Source organism: Corythoichthys intestinalis, chromosome 19, assembly GCF_030265065.1.
Source record: "Corythoichthys intestinalis isolate RoL2023-P3 chromosome 19, ASM3026506v1, whole genome shotgun sequence".
Taxonomy (NCBI): Eukaryota; Metazoa; Chordata; class Actinopteri; order Syngnathiformes; family Syngnathidae; genus Corythoichthys; species Corythoichthys intestinalis.
In genome coordinates this window covers 26,173,037-26,192,062 of record NC_080413.1, presented here as the reverse complement: position 1 = coordinate 26,192,062, position 19,026 = coordinate 26,173,037, and the positions used below count along the sequence as shown (strand labels likewise).

General features: G+C 37.4%; 1 protein-coding gene across 5 annotated transcripts in view; it reads left to right on the top strand.

Moving 5' to 3' along the window:
• The window catches only part of ryr3 (ryanodine receptor 3), a 200,600-nt gene that overhangs the window by 43,873 nt on the left and 137,701 nt on the right, over window positions 1–19,026 (top strand). For 3 of the 5 annotated variants that reach the window (XM_057823389.1, XM_057823385.1, XM_057823388.1), the window contains exons 4-10: window positions 6,257–6,271; window positions 6,589–6,663; window positions 8,481–8,559; window positions 8,806–8,918; window positions 13,547–13,646; window positions 17,172–17,265; window positions 18,709–18,783. In XM_057823389.1, coding sequence (XP_057679372.1) covers window positions 6,257–6,271; window positions 6,589–6,663; window positions 8,481–8,559; window positions 8,806–8,918; window positions 13,547–13,646; window positions 17,172–17,265; window positions 18,709–18,783 — 551 coding nt within the window. The remainder of the gene's footprint in view (window positions 1–6,256; window positions 6,272–6,588; window positions 6,664–8,480; window positions 8,560–8,805; window positions 8,919–13,546; window positions 13,647–17,171; window positions 17,266–18,708; window positions 18,784–19,026) is intronic. The other 2 variants (XM_057823386.1, XM_057823390.1) reach the window with 1 other exon arrangement.

Genomic DNA, 19,026 nt, shown 5'->3' with positions numbered 1-19,026 from the left:
TGTTGCTTCCCCCCCAAGGAGTGGCCGTCCACCAAAGATGACACCAAGAGTTCAGTGCAGAATACTCAGGGAGGTAAAAAATAACCCTGGAGTGTCTCCTAAAGACTTACAGAAATCACTGGCACAGTCCAATATCTTTGCACCCATCAACAAGATGTAAAACTATGGCCAATAATAGTGTTCATGGGAGGACTCCACAGAGAAGGCCACTTCAGTCAAAGAAAAACATTGTTGCTTGTTTAATGTTCGCAAAAAGGCACTTGAACACTCCACAGAAGTTTTGGTAAAACATTTTGTGGATTGATGAAACCAAAGTTGAATTGTTTGGGAGTAACACTCAACACCATGTGTGGAAGAAAAATTTAACAGCTCACCAACATCAACACATAGTCCCCAATGTGAAGCGTGGTGGAGGGATCATCATGATTTGGGGTTGTTTTGCTGCCTCAGGGCCTGGACAACTTGCAATCATTAATGGAAAAATGAATTAAAAAGTTTATCAGGATTTTTTGCAGGAAAAACTGATACCGTCTGTCAGACAGTTGAAGCTTAAAAAGAGGATGGATGCTGCAACAAGACAATGATCCAAAACACAGAATTAAATCAACTTCAGTATGGTTTCAGAAGAACAAAATACACATTCTGAAGTGGCCAAGTCAAAGTCCAGGCTTGAACCCCATTGAGATGCTGTGGCATGACCTAAAGACAGCGATTCATGCCAGACATCCCAGGAATCTGACTGAACTACAGTAGTTTTGTAGAGAAGAATGGGCAAAGATCGATGTGCCAGACTGATCTGCAGCTACAGGAAGCGTCTGGTTGAAGTTATTGCTGCCAAGAGGGGCGGGGTGCACAAAATATTAAATGTGATGGTTCACTTACCTATTTTTCCCCCTTCTGTAATTGTTTGGATACTTTCCTCATTAAAATTTGAAAGCCTATTAATTTTTGGGTAGTTTTAGTTATAACAGACACCGTATTTTACATCTGTGTGATTTTGACAAAGATCAGATCACGTTTGTTGATGATTTTATGCAGAAATATGAGAAATTCTAAATGGTTCAGATATGTTTTCATACCACTGTTTACATGCAAACACAGTTATAATATAGGACACTAAGTATTCGGTTCCTAATAATTTCACCCAAAAATATATAGAATAAAACTATTTTGCACTAACATTTACCTGTATCAGCTCTGTATTCCAACATGTTCTTGTAATATTGACTTCGACCTGATGTGTTCACTATTATCCATTCCAGTTCAATTTCTGGCTGTAATCAGGTTTTCCATTTTGCGCTCACTATTATTTATCTGTGATTGCATTTAATACACACATACATCATTTAAAATTTGGAAATTCCATAACTTTTTGAAAGGTGGTGAGTGTTTATCTCTCAACATAATTGAAAACTGCTGCACTATGCATAACCTTTTTCCTGGATAAACCTGGTCAGTGACAATTTTTTAAAGCAAACCAAATGTATCACCATACTACGCTGCTACCAGGACGAGACCTCACTTATCTACAAGTCAGTGTAATGAAATGCTAAAGATAAATCTTGCATGTCTATTTGTGCAGCACAGTTGTAGCGAGATACACTCAAAATTGCTGTCCTGGGCGAGTCTGGCAGCAACTGAACTGTCATGCACAACACCCCTTATTATCTATTTTTGTCTACTTGCATCGTTATTGGCATCAGTAGCTGATTACCTGCTCACTGTTGGCTACTCTTCTTTTGGCAAGAAAACACTGAGTTGGCTGTGATACAAACTCTGGTAGTGAGACTTAATAAATCCCATCCCATACTCCTCACCACAATTATGCTCCATTTGTCTTTGTATTGTTCAGGTCTAATAATTTAGTAATCACTACTCACAGTGTTTTTGTTTGTATGTTATTAGAATGGCGACCATGAAAAATGGGTAGGTCCATCAGCTTGTTTTTCCATCTGCGTGCATGAGGGATGTGCTCACAAACCAGTGAAAGGATGTGAAGCCGTTTTCTAAACATTGCAGTTTTGGCATGTGTGACATTTAGTTTATAACCATATGACAGGCACCTGTTTCAGTGAGCAGCATTACGGAATTGTTTTGGCTTATTTACCAAAAACTAAAGCACATTTGGTTTGTGCGTGGGCTCTCCCTGGGTTGTAAATTAGGCCACATCGTAGCTTTCAGTTTTGTTTTTCACCCAGTCAGTCCAGAGACAATTAATTAGCTTGTCATAGAGGTCTTGGAACCGTGACTTACAGCTTGGGGCAGATATCCATTGAGACTGCTGCAGATATCAAAAGTTTTGCCTATAGGTCTTGAGGGCCAGTTTAAGTCCAAGAACTGTGTAATTAATTAATGAGATGAAAAAGTGCTGATGCCATCAGACTGGTAGTTTTCAACTCCATACAATGCAATTTGTAGCTTGTAATTAAGCTTTCTGTGTTGCTTTTTTTTCTCAAATCATTCTCTAAATTGTTTCTGTGTGATCACGTTGAAATGTTCATATGTAATTGTGGTGCATTTTGTCGTTCCGATACAACAATGCAAGGAGGGAATGAAGCCAAGGTGGCTTGGACAGGATTTCACTCCATGAAAAAATGTCAAGTACAGGACAGAAAGTACATTTAGAAAAACAAAAAAATAAAACTGTAGACAGAAACAGCAGGTAAATATTTTATGCACATTTTATGACATAGAAGTAATTGACAAACTCTAGCCATTTTTTTTAACAGGGAGCTTTTCAGCCAAAGGAAACATAGTTCGAAGAAAAAAAGTGAATTTCATATGACCTGACAATTACACTGCACTGTACTTGAAATTAGTGCTGCAACGATTAATTGATTAACTCGAGTAATTTGATTAGAAAAAAGATTCAAATTAAATTTTGCTGCTTCAAGTAATCGTTTAATTAAAGTGGCGTTGTAATTAGAGATGTCCCAAACGATCGGGTCCGATCACGTCATTTTCAAAGTATCAGAATCGGCAAAAAAATATCGGCCATGCCTTTTTTTAATATATATATATATATTTTAATTAAATCGTTTTCTAATTGTATTTAACGTTACAGACATAATATGTTACACTCATCCAGAGTCTTTAGTTTAGGGTTAAGGTAGGGTTATCAAATTTATCCCGATAACGGCGGTAATTAATGTTTAAGAAATGTATCACGTTAAATATTTAACGCAATCAATGCATGCGTTGCACGACGCATTGTCGCGCTCGATCTGTAATGGCGCCGTTTTACCCATTTAGAGAGATAAAAGGCAGCATAAAATGAGTAGAGTGAATTTTGGCAGCCTTTGGAGCCTTTTTATAATAGCCTACAGCCTTACAACCCCCCTCCCTACAATTAGAAATATCATGGGAAGCAATGTGGGGAAGCATGGTAGCAATTGATTTTTTTCTTAACACCTTATGTTATTTCCCAACGCAGAGAAGATATATCAATTGGTAGCACTACGCACAGTCGTGGTTCCACTTCTCATCATGCATTTGGGTTGAATGGCTGCAGTATCATTTACTGAAAGCTCAACAAATACACTAGATGGCAATATTTAGTCACAATATACAAAGTCACAAGTCTTTCTATCCATGGATCCCTCTCACAGAAAGAATGTTAATAATGTAAATGCCATCTTGAGGATTTATTGTCATAATAAACAAATACAGTACTTATGAACTGTATGTTGAATGTATATATTCGTCCGAGTTTTATTCATTTTTTTCTTAATGCATTGCCAAAATGTATATGATCGGGAAAAATTATCGGAAATGATTGGAATTGAATCGGGAGCAAAAAAAGCATTCGGATTGGGAAATATCGGGATCGGCAGATACTGAAACTAAAAATATCGGGATCGGATCGGGAGCAAAAAAACATGATCGGAACAACCCTAGTTGTAATGGTTTGTTTTGAAAGTGATTGCATTTAGTTTTATTGATTTGGGTGGATACACTTTCTCTAGTGGCGACAGTGAATATGGCATAACTCATTTCACAAGGATGAATCCAGCTGCTCCCTGTTAATACCAACATAAGCCAAGTTTTTGTTTGCGCTGGTTTTTTTGATGCATTCGTAATTTCGTTTTTAGGTACCTGTATATTTATCCATATTTTTGTGGGAATATGTGTTTGAACCATTTGTTAAGAGCATTGTTAAAAACAAAATAAAAGTTTAGCATTTTATAGCATTTCCGCTAGCAGACTTTGGCTATATAAGTTAGCCAATTTTTCTTTTGTTGTACTTAGAGCCTCATTTATTTATTTAGTTTTTTTTTTTTTTTTTTTTAATATCGTTTGAGGCTTAGCTCAGGTATTTTGATTTTTTTTTATGTTCCTTCTCTGATTCCTCGATTATTTGAAATAACTAGTTCATCGATTAATCGACTACTAAAATAATCAATAGCTGCAGCCCTCCGTGAAATAAACTACTAATACTACTTTGTTAATTTACATGAAAATGCATTATAAATCACACTGCTTTAGAAAAGAATAGAAAACTACTAACTACTTTGTAGAAAACTACTAAATACAAGCTAGAATTCTAACAGACAAACCCTATTAGCAGTGGTTGGCACTGCACTGTTGTTAACGATGATTGACAGGCGTTGAAGCTATGATCTTGCCAGAGGAGCTTGGCAGCACTACCTTCAAAGACACTGAATGTGTCAATCATCGATTAGCTTGTTAAACAAGAGTGTGCTGGGGCAACTCATTGTGTTTGTGTGTGTGCAGGCTGTTCTCAGCAGTGAGCGGATTTTAGCGGACTCACTCAATGAAGCATTTAATAAAGACAAGCATTTTTCTATGTTTTTCTTGTTTAAAAATAATTTGCATTATGAAGACAGCACGGTGGGACTGTAACAATTAAACTGTTTCTTGTTTTTGGAACAATTTTTTTTTCTGGAGAGCGTTTTATTTAACTTTTTATTGAACTTTATATGAGATGTTTCTGAGTCTAGGAAATTCAGGCACTTCTGGAGCTAATATTTTTTTATTTGTGTGATTCAATAAACATGCTTTAGGCATTTCAATGAAGTTCAATGTTTGCATTATTTAAAATTTTTATGCTTAATTTTACACTTTTACTGCAAATGTTTATCGGCTCCAAAAATTAGTTATCAGCCCCTCTGATTACTAATAATTGATATCAGTCCTAAAAAACTTTTGGTCGATGTTTAATGAAAACGTCATGCATTGTGAACATATGACAGAAACGATGTGGCATTTTTGTCTCGTAGTCGTCTCGTCAGACGAAAACTGGGATTCATCCTATTATCCAAGCCCCTTTTCAGCTTGTCACCGTCACGCCATCGTCATGAAAAAAATGATTCGTCGATGAAATATTTTCGTAATCGTCATTGTTGACCAACTCAGCGCTGTCTACTGCTACTATCTTTTTGGTGCTGTTGCAAACAATGCACACTAATGCCATCTAAAACCAAATCAATTTATTGTCAGTAAGTACAGTACATTTCAGGTTCAAGAATAACACAACCAATTTATCAAGCAAACACAAAAAAATGCATTTTTAGGCTTTTCGGTATATTCTTTTGATGTCAGTCAAACATTGGTGTCTGATTCATAGTGTTGTAACTTGAGGGAAAAGAAGAGTACACAGGTAAATTCTATTATTGGGAGCGGACGGTGGAAAAAGTGAAATTTGTACTACCACAAAGGTTGAAACTAGTGTATCACACTTTACATTTTCTGCAAATTCATACTTAAGAAGCAATCATGATGCAAGTCACACCTCAACTTCGCTACTAAAGCACATACACAACGCATCTAAGTATCAAGCTGTTTAGGATACAGTACACCAAATGGGTCACCCAAGCAAAGGTCACCATTCTTGGCAATGATGTGTCAGCACAACAAGCCTGAAATACAGGATGTCTTGCTGTGCACAACAGCGTCCTTCTCTACCAGCTGTTGCTGTATAATCTTCCAGTTTTTCTTTGCATTTAAGTTTGTCAAAATATTTGCCAAAAATATTGTTTGTTGCTGTTGAATTAGGTCATTTTGTACACAATACACAACACTAGAAGTACGGTAAACACAGGTCATACATCATATACAATGCAGGCTTTCTATGAAACAAAATGTAAAAGCTGTTAAAACGCTCTTTTTAAACCTTTAAAAGTCAAGTCGTGAAGGACAGGCTTATGCACAGATAAGAAGACTGTTACTGAGCAAATTAGTTAAATTGTAGTCAGCTTTATAATACATTCTGTTTTCCCCTTTCTTGTGCCACTAGAGGTTGATTAAAAAGGTAAGCAGGAATTAAATTAATTAACCCCAATGATGATGGGGTCAATCTTTTTTTTTTTTTTTGGCAACGTGACTTTCCACAATGCTATTTATTTATTTATTTTTCATTTTCTTATTCCCTTATACATTGTTTGTATGCGGTCACTGTTTGTTTTCTTAGATGTATGTCTCTTCTTATTTTGCCGAACCTGCTTGCACTCTGAATAATTATTTGCTTCTCATTTAGCTCAACTTAAATTAGAACCAGAAATGAAAAGCCGTAGAATTACCATGATTTACTGAATTGAGATAATCCAGCAATTCTTTCCACCTGGGCAGGCAGGTCAGGGGGGCGGACATCGAACCCTGCTCTACGGTCATGCCATCCTTCTGCGACACTCCTTCAGTGGCATGGTGAGTAGAAATAGAAACTAAATGGCACAATGTGGAACTGGAAAAAAACATTCATTTTTCTACAAGCACCACTAAATTGTCAATATTAGGGTAATGCTCGAAGCTTGGAAAGATATCAGTAAATTACTTAGTACAATAATAGTTTTTATTTGATTGGAAATCGGGCTGATTGCGCCATTTTTCAGAAGATCGTGTTTTTAAATTAAAAAAAAAAAAATTAAAAAAAATTTTTTTTGCTTCATGCTCGTACAGCGCCATAGCCGCTCACCCTCCCTCCTGCTAAACAGTGTAGCCAAAATGGCCAACTTGTTTGGTACTTAAAGTTAACGATGATTGACAGGTTTGTAGCTTTGATCTTACCAGAGAGGCTTAGTAGCTCTACGATCAAAGAAACACGTGTCAATCATCGTAAAACTTGAATAAGTGTGATTTGGCAACTCATTGTGTAAGTGAGAGGCTGTTCTCAGCAGCGTGAGCGTCATAGCGTGAGTGGATTTGAGTGGATTCACTCAATGAAGCATTTATTGTAGACAAGGATTTTTCTATGTTATTCTTGTTTGAAAAGAATTCACATTTTTATGAAGACTGCGTGATGTAAGAGTAACATGTGTGGAATTTGTTTTTTGTTGCAAAAAAAAAAAAAAACTCTGTGTCGAATCGGGACTCTGTATCGGTCGATTCCCAAAATCGGGTGACTCGGACTCTTATGCAAAAATATGTGATAGGGACATCCCGAGTTTTTATTGTGGTATTTTTGTTTAGAAATGTATTGTACTAATACAGTGGTACCTCGACATATGATGGCTTCGATAGATAATCTTTTTGACAACTGACGAACAATTTGACTCGCAATTTGTTTCTACATCTGACGATATTCCTCGAAATACTGTGATTCATGACAGCGCCGCAGTTTGTTTTCACGTAAAATGGACGCACTGCGGATTTTCTTGTGAGAGAAATCAACATGGGTTCCAAGAATGTTAGTGCAGTTGGTGAAAATAAGGAAAAAGGTGAAGCATATCATTGAAATGAAGATGTAAATGATAGAAAAATATGAGTGTGGTGTGCGCATCGGTGAACTGGCTCGATAATACGGCCCTAGAATGTCTACACTCAACGGTCCTGCTCCGACATCCATTCGCCAGTCTTTATAAGTTGGTTGTGGTAACATCGACAAAGAAATCGCCAGCTTCGTCAGGTTTCTAATCATTTATTCCATCAACTTGTGCAACACAACATGCCTACTGTCCACTGCAGCTGAACATGAAAAGTGAGAGTAAAAGGTCCTCTCTCATTCTGTCAAGTCAGCTACGCAAAAAACATTGCCACATTCGTTACATTATTACAGTTATTATTATTATTGTTACTATTATTATTATGATTATAATTCCTATTTTTATTCGCAAATTATGTGTTTTGCTCTGTGTAATTGCTATTTGCAATAGTACCAGCAGTATTTATTAAGGATTTAGTGTAGTTTTTTTGACTATGGAACAAATTAATGGAATTATAATATATTCTCATAGGTAAAATCCTGCTTGACATACGACCATTTCGACTTACAAACAAGGTCCTGGAACGAATTAACTTCGTATGTAGAGGTACCACTGTACAGAGATTTTTTTCTAATATTTAAGCCTACAAATATGTCAGCATAAGGTATGCTCTCAATATGTGCACATGGCAAATTGATTTGTATTTGTCGTCATGTACATTTTCTCGTCAGGGGGATTTTTTTTTCTGTTGTGTACTGTATATGACATACTGTACATGCTTTGACATACTGTGCTTTATATTTCTATTAAATTTTTTACTAGTACCTGACCTGTTTGAAGACATCAAGGTCTCTGACTGACAAGTTGTCATTCGATGTTGGACTACAAGAAGATTCAATAGGTACTATATTACTACGTCGGTATTTTCAGTTTTATTCTGTGCTAAGCCAGTTAGGTTTGACCTTAACGGCAACCTTGACACAATATATCAACAGAATAGCTTCTTCACATGATGGTTATTTTTAATGCTCCCTAGAATAGAAAGTTACCCAAATGGCACGTTGGCCAGCAGGGTGTCTCATTTATCAGCTGTCGTACATTCCAGCACCTCGTAATTGCTAATATGGAAGCTTGTTTGTGTTAACAGGAGAGGCTTGTTGGTGGACCATCCACCCTGCCTCCAAGCAAAGGTCCGAAGGGGAGAAGGTCCGGATTGGAGATGACCTTATTCTCGTCAGCGTGTCAACAGAACGATACTTGGTCAGTTCAATCTCCTGCCGATCTACAATTCAATATTTCGTCTATCCTATTCTACAGCGCTTGCTCTCATTAGGATTACGTGAACTGAAGCCTATCCCACTGGTTATCAGACAATTTCGGGGCATATGTTGACAATCAACCACTCAAACTAATGAGTGATTTAAATTCTCGCAAGCACGTGAAGAGAGGTCAAACTCTATCGGGCTCTTTTAAACATTTAGAGTACCTTATTTTCCCCACTATAAGGCACACCTAAAACCCTTAAATGTTCTCAAAAACTGACACTGCGCCTTATAATCTGGTGCGCCTTATATACAGTACAGTCTGAATCAACATTAAGCCGGGTCTCACAGTAATTCATAGCGCAGCTCCATCTAATGGATGCATAACGTAGCCCCAGCCTCTACTGTAGCATCTATTCGTTGCGCTTTATAATGCAGCGTGCCTTATCTATGAAAAAAGTTTTAACATTTATTGAAGGTGTGCCATATAGTGCAGAAAATACGGTACTTTGTAGAAAAACGTGATTTTTTTGGGGGGGGTTTGTTTTAAACTTAATGTAACTGTCATAAAAGTCATAAATTGATGAATGAAGTATCATAATGTAGGGTCGCTGATAGTGCCTTGTAGACATGTGCCAATTATCGATTTCAAGGTACACCATGGTATAGCATGGTTTCAAAATCGCAAAAATTGTCCGTCAAATCGTCCCTACGGTATTAGCTATTTTTCATGTCCCAAAAATGCAGCTGCAAGGTTCAACCCTCCCCCACCGGTTGTTGCTCAGTGTCAGTGAGTCAGCTGTGCTAACATGATGGCTAGAGGAGGTGAAACTGAACTTTTTACCCCCAACGATGAAAAAGAAATCACTGGTATGGGAATACATCGGCTACAGAAAAGCTGCGGCTTATTGGAGGGGGACCAAGCGACATGTAAAACATGTTTGCGGAGGATGGCTGCTGAGGAGGCAATACCTCCAATATGATTTCACATTTATGCAAAGTTAAAGGTTAGTTAAGACTGTCATGAACGTTTCCCGCCAGCTACGAGAGTTAACTCCAGCGTGTTTAGTGTGTCGAGCGGTAGTAAAACATGTGTTTTCTTCTCTCTGGCAACTGTCTGTGTTGAGAAAGAGAGTGTGTGTATAATATAAACATGATACAAGTCATACACACGTGCTTTTTATGGAAAATAAATATAGTATTTTTGTTGATGCTGTTGATATTGCTGATGGTTATAATGTTGAGCTGTGGCTGTGGAATCACGCTCACCTAAAAGACTGCATTTAATTTCATTTTATTTAGAATATTTCAGTTGTTTTAATATTATTATTTTTCAATTCATTGCAACTTAACATTATACTTATGTTCCAATTTCTTAATGTTTTGAAAAATAAAAATCCTGTTCAATGGATTTTTTTTAAACCCAGATATATCAAAGTAACACATTTTAGGGCAGTAATTGCAATACCAAGATACCGTATCATGCTGTCAGAATCTTATACTGGCACATGCCTAGTGCTGTGGTACTCGACTATTTCTAGAATACTTCAGTAATACTTCAATAAATGCAGTTGTCTGAAAGTAGATAAAAATCAGATGAACACACAAACAAAATAATATTCAGAAAAATACAATAATACATATTTATAATGAAAATATGTTTATCTAAACAAAAACTTTTGATGCACCGTTTACATATGTCAATCAGTATTCGTATTTGACATAATACAAAACAAGATGTTTACTCACTTCCTCGTAAGTCCAATGGTCCCACAGTAGTAGGGGTTGTTTTGGCCAATATCCACGGTGAATGGGAACCTTTTGAAACTCCAAAAAGGCGCACACGCCTCTCCCTCATACAACAAGATTTTTTCTGCAGCCGTTTGGCTGGCGTGATGTGAAAAATAAACATATTAATCCGCAAAATCAGCTGAATCCTCAGTCCTCATACATAACAGTACGGCTGGAACGTGAAGAGGACGCCTTCAACTGTACACGTCACAGCGCCCTCCTCCTCAATGCAAGACCGAAGCCGGAAGTCACTCATTTTCATGGCGCGGGATTAAAAAAACTAAATAAATAAAGTGATCGCTTCCACACACATCCAACCGGTCCATATCATTCAGGAGCATAAAATACCGCGTGTATTATGAAATAAACATGCTTTTTCGTGTCATAGGCACTTTAAGAGTTATTCAGATAACTATAGCATAATGAACATGCTAACAATTTACCAAACCATCAGTGTCACTCCAAAACACCAAAATAACATGTGAAATGATATAATAATGTGTTAATAATTTCACACATAAATCGCTTCAGAGTATAAATTGCACCCCCAGCCAAACTATGAACAAAAACTGCAACTTATGAAAAAAATACGGTAATTGTTACAAAAACCAAAATAAAAACAAAACAAAAGTGCACTAACCTGTTAATGCTGCTAAAATGAGCAAATCTTAGTCATTATGATTTGATGTACTTTACAAGAAAATTGAGTCATGAGCTTGGTCAGAAACCATATTGAACTCGTACCAAACGGATTGTTTGTTGGATGAGCGGAAATCTGAACTGATCTGAAACACTCTCCATCACCTTGTTTCAGCTCTGGCTGCATGAATTGCTGTCCTGTTATTTTTCAGATCTAAATATTCCCTCTCACTACTTGCAAGAGAATTGAACAAAATATTGATTTCCCTGCGTGTCTGGAGGTTATGCTGCAGTTGTCTGCTTTGCTTCACTGTCACTGTCTTACTACATAAGCAAGGGGTGACAAGAATTGTGTAAGGGAGCTTAAAACCTGTTTATCTGTAATAGAAATCAAATTTCCTTTTAATGTTGTTGTGTCTTTTCCACACGACTATACATCCTACTTCCATTTACTCCCTGGGTAAGAAGAATGAAGAGAAAAGGCGAGTTTCAGGAAAAATTCTTAGAGGCTTAGCAGAAGAAGAAGGATAGCAAAACGGTGGAGTGGAGATGTGGCAAGCATACTAAACTGAGCAGCCGTGTATTGTTGTGGCCATTTAGACAGGTAAATGTGCTTTTAATGCAAAGCTGGCAAATGTCCACGTTGCACACCCTCCGCTGGGAAATCTCCAACAAATTTGGCTCGAGTGTTCCCTTCGAGGAATGGGCACTTGAGAAATTCACGCAAAAGTAATCAGAGCACCATTACTGATGGTGATAATGTGCTGCTTTTGCAGGTTATAAGGTTGTGTATCTTAATTAAAGAATGTATAAAATTGTCTTACACTTGAAATTAATGCGATGGGTAAATATCAAACCTATACTAGAGAACGTGGAGAAATTGCTTCGATAGGAATTGTAAAATAAATAAATAAGTAAAGTAACATTTTAACCTTATTAACAGTCATATAGACGTAAAAATAAAATTAGGGCTGTCAAACGATTACAATTTCTAATGAATTAATCACAGCTTCAAAATTCATTGTAATTAATCGCAATTCAAACCATCTACAAAATATGCCATGTTTTTCTGTAAATTATTGTTGGAATGGAAAGATAAGACACAAAATTGATATATACAACATACTGAACATAAGTACTGTATTTGTTGTAACAATAAATCAACAAGATGGCATTAACATTATTAACATTCTGTTAAAGCGATCCATGAATAGAAAGACTTGTAGTTCTCAAAAGACAAATGTTAGTACAAGTTATAGAAATTTGATATCAAAACCCCTCTTAATGTTTTCATTTTAATAAAATTTGTAAACTTTTCAATCAAAAAATAAACTAGTAGCTCGCCATTGTTGATGTCAATAATTACACAATGCTCATGTGCTAAAACCCCTAAAATCAGTCGCACCCAAGCACCAGCAGATGGCGACAAAACACCCAAAAACACATGTAACAAGTGGACATGACACTGTGCTGTCATTTTAATATGTTTGAGCGGGGCATGTGTGTTAAATGCGTCAAATATTTTAAGGTAATTAAGTAAAAAAATTAATTACCGCCCGTTAACGTGATAATTTTGACAGCCCTGAATAAAATATTAAACAAAAATACACATAAAAATTTCTAGCATACCTTTAAGCACACTAAATTCATATACTTGTACTATAATAGTGACTTGTTCGCTATTTCCGACCAAATTCACTTTTAAAAATCCATTTTTAAAACTGAAATGTGGCGCCGTGAGCACAAAAGTTTGCCCGCTACTGTATTCAACCTTCCACACAGTTGCTCTTTGGGGGCGATGTTGTAAGACTGAAGTCATTGTTCAGCATGTTCACGTTTTGTTGAGCATCCACAAACTTGTAAATCCTGCTCGTAGGGAGGCTGGAGCAACTCCAAGCGCGTCTGCGGGAAGGAGTTATTGTTGAGAATTATCAGGGCATTGCTACTCCGGGAAGCGCTGATGATGCAGTGGTGCTTTTTAGCCAGCAGCCATCCAAAGTTGTTTGGCAGCACTTGTTGATGGATGCAGGGGTTGCTTTAATATCTTTTCAAATCCCAGCGCTGGGAGTTCTACCTTCCTCTGACGGGTGTTTGCTGATTCTTTTGGGCTTGCTTAAGCTTTGCTGCTGCCAGCGTTACTATTTTACATTTACGTTGGGGCATTTTGTCTAAAATGCTGTGGCTTTTTTATTTCAGCACCTCTCCATCTCCAATAGCAACATCCAGGTGGATGCATCCTTCATGCAAACCTTGTGGAACGTCCAGCCAACCTGCTCGTCAAGCAACATGGCTGTAGGTTAGTGGACAGCATTTGGAACTACATGTATTTAAATAATTATCTCCAATGAAGTGATCTACCTCCACCCTAATTTGTTCTGCTTTTTAGTTTATTTGTATCAAATTCTCTCAAAAACGTATGATCATGTTTTTTCAACAGTGTTTGAACATTTCCTATCAGCAAACCAAATTCATGTTCATTGTTAGTGAATATCATTGTTCAATCTAAAAAAAAAAAAAAAAAAGAAAAATCCGAAGGGATAGTCAACACCTGATATGAATGACTTTCATACAAAAGACAGTCACTCAAATTACGAATGCAAATAGTGACTAGGTATGTTAGATCTCTGATATGAGAAAATTATGTTTAAACAGAAAAAACAGCAAGGCCAAGAACGAAAAGTGGTATTTGGTATGTGGCAAATTGATTTTGCCATGCGGCATTTTTCTGCCATGTGGCAAAGTGTAGTTTGGCATTTGGAATTTTTTTGCCATGCGGCATTTTTTGGGTATGTGGCGAAATGTATTTTGGCATGTGGCATTTTTTTTTTGCCATGTGGCAAAATGTATTTTGGCATGTGGCATATTTTTTTGTGTATTTGGGCAAAATGGATTTTGGCATGAGGTATTTTTTTGCCATGTGGTATGTTTTGGTATGTGGCAAAATGGAATTTGGCAGGTGGCCTTTTTTTTTTGCCATGTGGCATTTTTTTTGGTATGTGGCAAAATGGATTTCGGCATGTGGCATTTTTGGGGGGGGGTATATGACATTTTCGCAGGCTCTGCACGTCCAAATTTTCAATCCATTTTAAATGGCAGAAAAACGTGTGGCTGTGATTTTTGGCCGTACACTTACCATTACGGCGCATTGACTTTCAAATGGCCCCCAAGTAAGGCTAGGCCATTGACAGCTATGAACGTCCAAATTTTCCATTCATTTTAAATGGCAGAAAAACCTGTATGGTTGTGAGTTTTGACCATACACTTACCATTACAGCGCATTGACATTCAATACAAACCAAAATCCATTTTGCCACATAACAACAACAACAACAAAAATGCCACATACCAAAATCAATTTTTTCACATATACATATATATATATATATATATATATATATATATATATATGTATATATGTATATATATATATAAAATGAAAATATGACACACGGTAAAATCCATTTTGCCACACGGTAAAAAAAATGGCACATGGCAAATTCAATTTTGCCATACACCAAAAAATGCCGCATACCAAAACAAAAATGCCACATGGCAAAAAAAAGTGTCACATGCCAAAATCTATTTTGCCACGTACCAAAAAAAAAAAAAAAAAATGCCAAATGGCAAAAAAAAAAAAAAATGCCACATGCCAAAATACATTTTTCCACATGGTGAAAAAAATCCCCTTTGCCACATACCAAATACCACTTTTCGCTCTCGCTGTCTCTCCCAGAAAATACACTGATCATGAGCACAGCCATTTTGTCATGTCACTTATACCCACTATGAGTGTGACAAGATAACAAACTGGTGATATATCATGATACTTTGCATCCCAAAATGTTATCGATACACTTATGCAAAGAATCGAGATATCGTTTTAAAAAGGTGTCAATGTTAAAAAGAAAAAAAAAAAAAAAAAAGAGGAACCAAAGAGTTGCAACCAAAATCATCCACCATAATAGTTTCTCAGTTAACTCTATGGCTACCATTGACGGCGCTCGACACCCAATCCATTAAGACTGGGATGGGCAAACGAACATTCATTCGAAACAAAAGCATTCACAGTCACTCTTTCCAATTATCGGGGCATTTACAGATCACTTTCTGTTCATTTTGGGGCATTTACTGGTCACTTCTTGTTGAGTTTGAGTCACTGAATATTCATTTGTGAGATTCATGGATCACTTCCTGCTCTGTAACCCAAAATCATCAGGAAGTCACCTATAAAATGCCCCAAAATCAACAGGAAATGACTAAAAAATCTGCAGGTAATGACCTGAAATGGCCCAAAATTACCTTGTTGCCTGGCGTTGGTTGCCACTGACGGCCATTGAAGTGGGAGGGGCCCGTTTGAATTGGTAGGGGTTCATTCGCTGTCACCCTCCCAGTTCAAATGGATTGGACGTCAACTAGTGCCAGACTTACAGCAAAGGATTGCGTGCCTCAGTGGTAGAGTAGTGCTCCTGGTGTGGCGTCATCAATAGGTGGATGGGGATGTAGTGTAAAGTGCTTTGATGGCCTCGAAGGTGGAAAGGCGCGATATAAGTATGACTCAATTTACCAGAAGAATGAAGAATGATTTCCTGACCAATGTATCGATAATTGTAGCATCAGCAGATCATGACATCATCGTTATCGTGAGCTTTGTATCGCAAATCGTATTGTATCCTGAGCAGAGGTTGCGCTAGACTTTTTCGTTGTCTGTCATTTTGACTGACAGTGTCATAAAAATCCGGTCATAATCTATTTTTAGAATGATACATTTACACATTTTTAAAATGATAGTAATGACAAATTCAATAGTATTTAGTTTTCGTTCATTTTTAATTAATATTCTGTCCGAACAAGCTTAACAAGAGGCAAACAGACAGCGGAGTGCACCAATCAGCGATGGGCAGACGTGCCGTTAGCGACGAGGGCAGGACGAGGGACTTGCGCGCGGAAGTAAACATACGAGGAGAACGGAGTTTATTCAACATGGCTAACACGAGACAGACTGTTGTCAATGTCTCGTGTCGATGTGTTTTAGCTCATTTAAAACTGAATTTACCGCGGATTGGAACATATTGTCGGCTCTCCCACCATCCGTGTTGTTGTAGAGACGACTTTCGGCGCGCAAGAGTGACGTTGCTCGTGAAGAACACGTCACGCAAATAAACAAATCTGATTTGTCGATTGATTTTGTACCTACTCGAGAGGCTGTGTCCCAGACTTTTCTCTCAGTGTTTGAAAAATACAGGGAGAACAGTCTGGCCGTGCCAGGCAAACACTCAGTTGCCTTGACATTTTTCCGAGTAAGGCCAACGACGTCATGCATCAAGAGAGACAATAGCTAATTAATATGCTCACTCGCCCCCCTGTGGTCTGGGGTGTGAATTGCAACCTGTCAAAATGACGGATGGACTTCAGTTTTTTCCGTCACCATTTTAAAAAACCGGCCAATGACAGAAAATATTTGATTATCGCGACCCCTGATCCTGAGGTACCAAGAGGTTCCCGCCCCTAATACACACAATACTCACATTTGATTGGCTAAAACAGTAAAATGTCTCCCCCGGCCACTTCCTAGAAATACTGGCGTTTTGTAGTCTTTTCAATTTATTACATCTGATTCTTTCTGCTAGGATGAATATGATAAAAGTGCAACCTTTCTTTAATTTTAGAAATTTTATTAAAAATTTCCGTCATTTCAGTGTGCATTGGCTGTTAAAGGATTATAAAAAAGATGTGATGAAATTTGATAAATACCCTTTTTTTGTACAACATACTCATGAATATTAATACCACCATCAATTTGACGTTCCTCCTGTTTGAATAGGGTATTTGGTTGGCGGTCATGTGATGCGCCTCTGTCGTGGCCATGATGAGAGCTTGACCATTCCTGGAGCAGAAAGGACTGAGGAGGAGCAGAGGTATTGGGTCCATTTTAGTTCAGTCCCAAGATATCTACACACGATTGGATTTTTAAAGCAGTTTTGTGGAAGACTAATGCGAAACCTCTGACTAACCAAACCTGCTAAGTGGGCAATCGAACAAGATGAATGGGGTCCTCTGTATGCAATGCGCCAGAGCCTTTGCGGCTGTCACTAGTAATGAAAATCACACGATGGTAGAACATAATGAACAATGAGGGTGGCAGTCTTTTTTTTTGTATCATATGTCGCTACTGTTTTGCTATTAGGCACTATACTATTGACCAGAGAATAACCTGAGAGATAAATTATTCCCACTCAGATCATATAGATTGGTCTAATATTTTGCCATTTGTACAGATGCACATTGTATGGGGACTTTGTAGTGCAGAGTTTAGATTCAGAAAGCATGCAAAAACAAAACAAAGAGAAACAATAAATTGAGGATTAAATGCTGGAAAATAAAACTGCGTAAGGCTGCTACAATTAAATGATTAAAATTAATAAATTAGCTGCCAACAAATTTGATAGTCGTGTTTTTTTCCAGCAGCTATGAGCAGCCCGTTTGAGTCCTTGTTTGGGTGTAATTTGAGGCTGCATGCACGCAGTGATTATAGAGAGAGAGAGAGTTCACTGCTTCACTCAGGTTTAGTTGCTGAATCAATAACATTTACGCGAGAGTTGGATTTTCTTGAGTGTTGTTTTTTTTCTTCGTTAGATCTAGTGTGTCTGACAGAGGTGAATAAATGAAACCAATTGTATATTTTGTATTCTTTGTTGTTGAGACGTCACTACTTGGCACAGAGCACTAAGATAGTTAGCGATTATGCTAATCAGTGAAAAAGAAAACGGATTCATTTCAGTCTGCCCCCTCCTTATTCAATTTTGTTGTTTCGTTTGATTAAAGAAAATTGACACATTTTATATCAGCGATTTGCCCACAAGAAAAAAATGTCTATTAGCACCCCTTTTTTTATTTGAATGAACAGGACTTTTGTCTGATTTCTGTACTGAGAAATTCTTTTCATGTTTTATAGCCAGAACCTTTATTAAAAACTAACAAGTTTTATGTATTTAAAACAGTACAGTTTTAGACTACCGTTATGTCAGGAAGCTGAAATAAAATAGTATTTTTGAACGAAATAGTCATCCATTTTGTTTTTATTGTTATAACATACCTAAAACATCGTCAAGTTAAATCGTGATGGTCATCGAAAAGCTGACATTTATCCGATTAATCGTTTAATCAATCGTCCGATTAATCGATGATGAAAATAATCGTTAGTTGCAGCCTTAAAACAGTGTATTGTAAGGTAGACATAGATGTTTTAAAAAAATATTGAGTGCGATGCTAGAGGTTAAAAAAATATATTGTATGTTTTATGATTTGATTGCGTTGGTGGTGTAGTAACGAACTTTGAAAAACGTCTATGTACTACTCAGGATAGTCAACTACGAGGCAGGGAAGGGAGCATCAAAAGCCCGCTCCCTGTGGAGACTGGAGCCTCTAAGGATTAGGTATGTTGAAGTTCTTGATGCAGTTCTGTTCTGCTTTCAGATTGCAGTCAGTGTCACCAAAATGCATGCATGCATGTACATTCAAACGAATGGGGCAATCTGGAGCCTTGATACATATCCCCATTCTAGCGCTTATTTTCGCCCACGTCTTCTCACTGTAGGAACTCGCTTGTTCAGGCTCCCTTTGATGGTTTGAAAACATTATACAGCACTACATCGACTGGCAGTCACCTTGCTCATTGT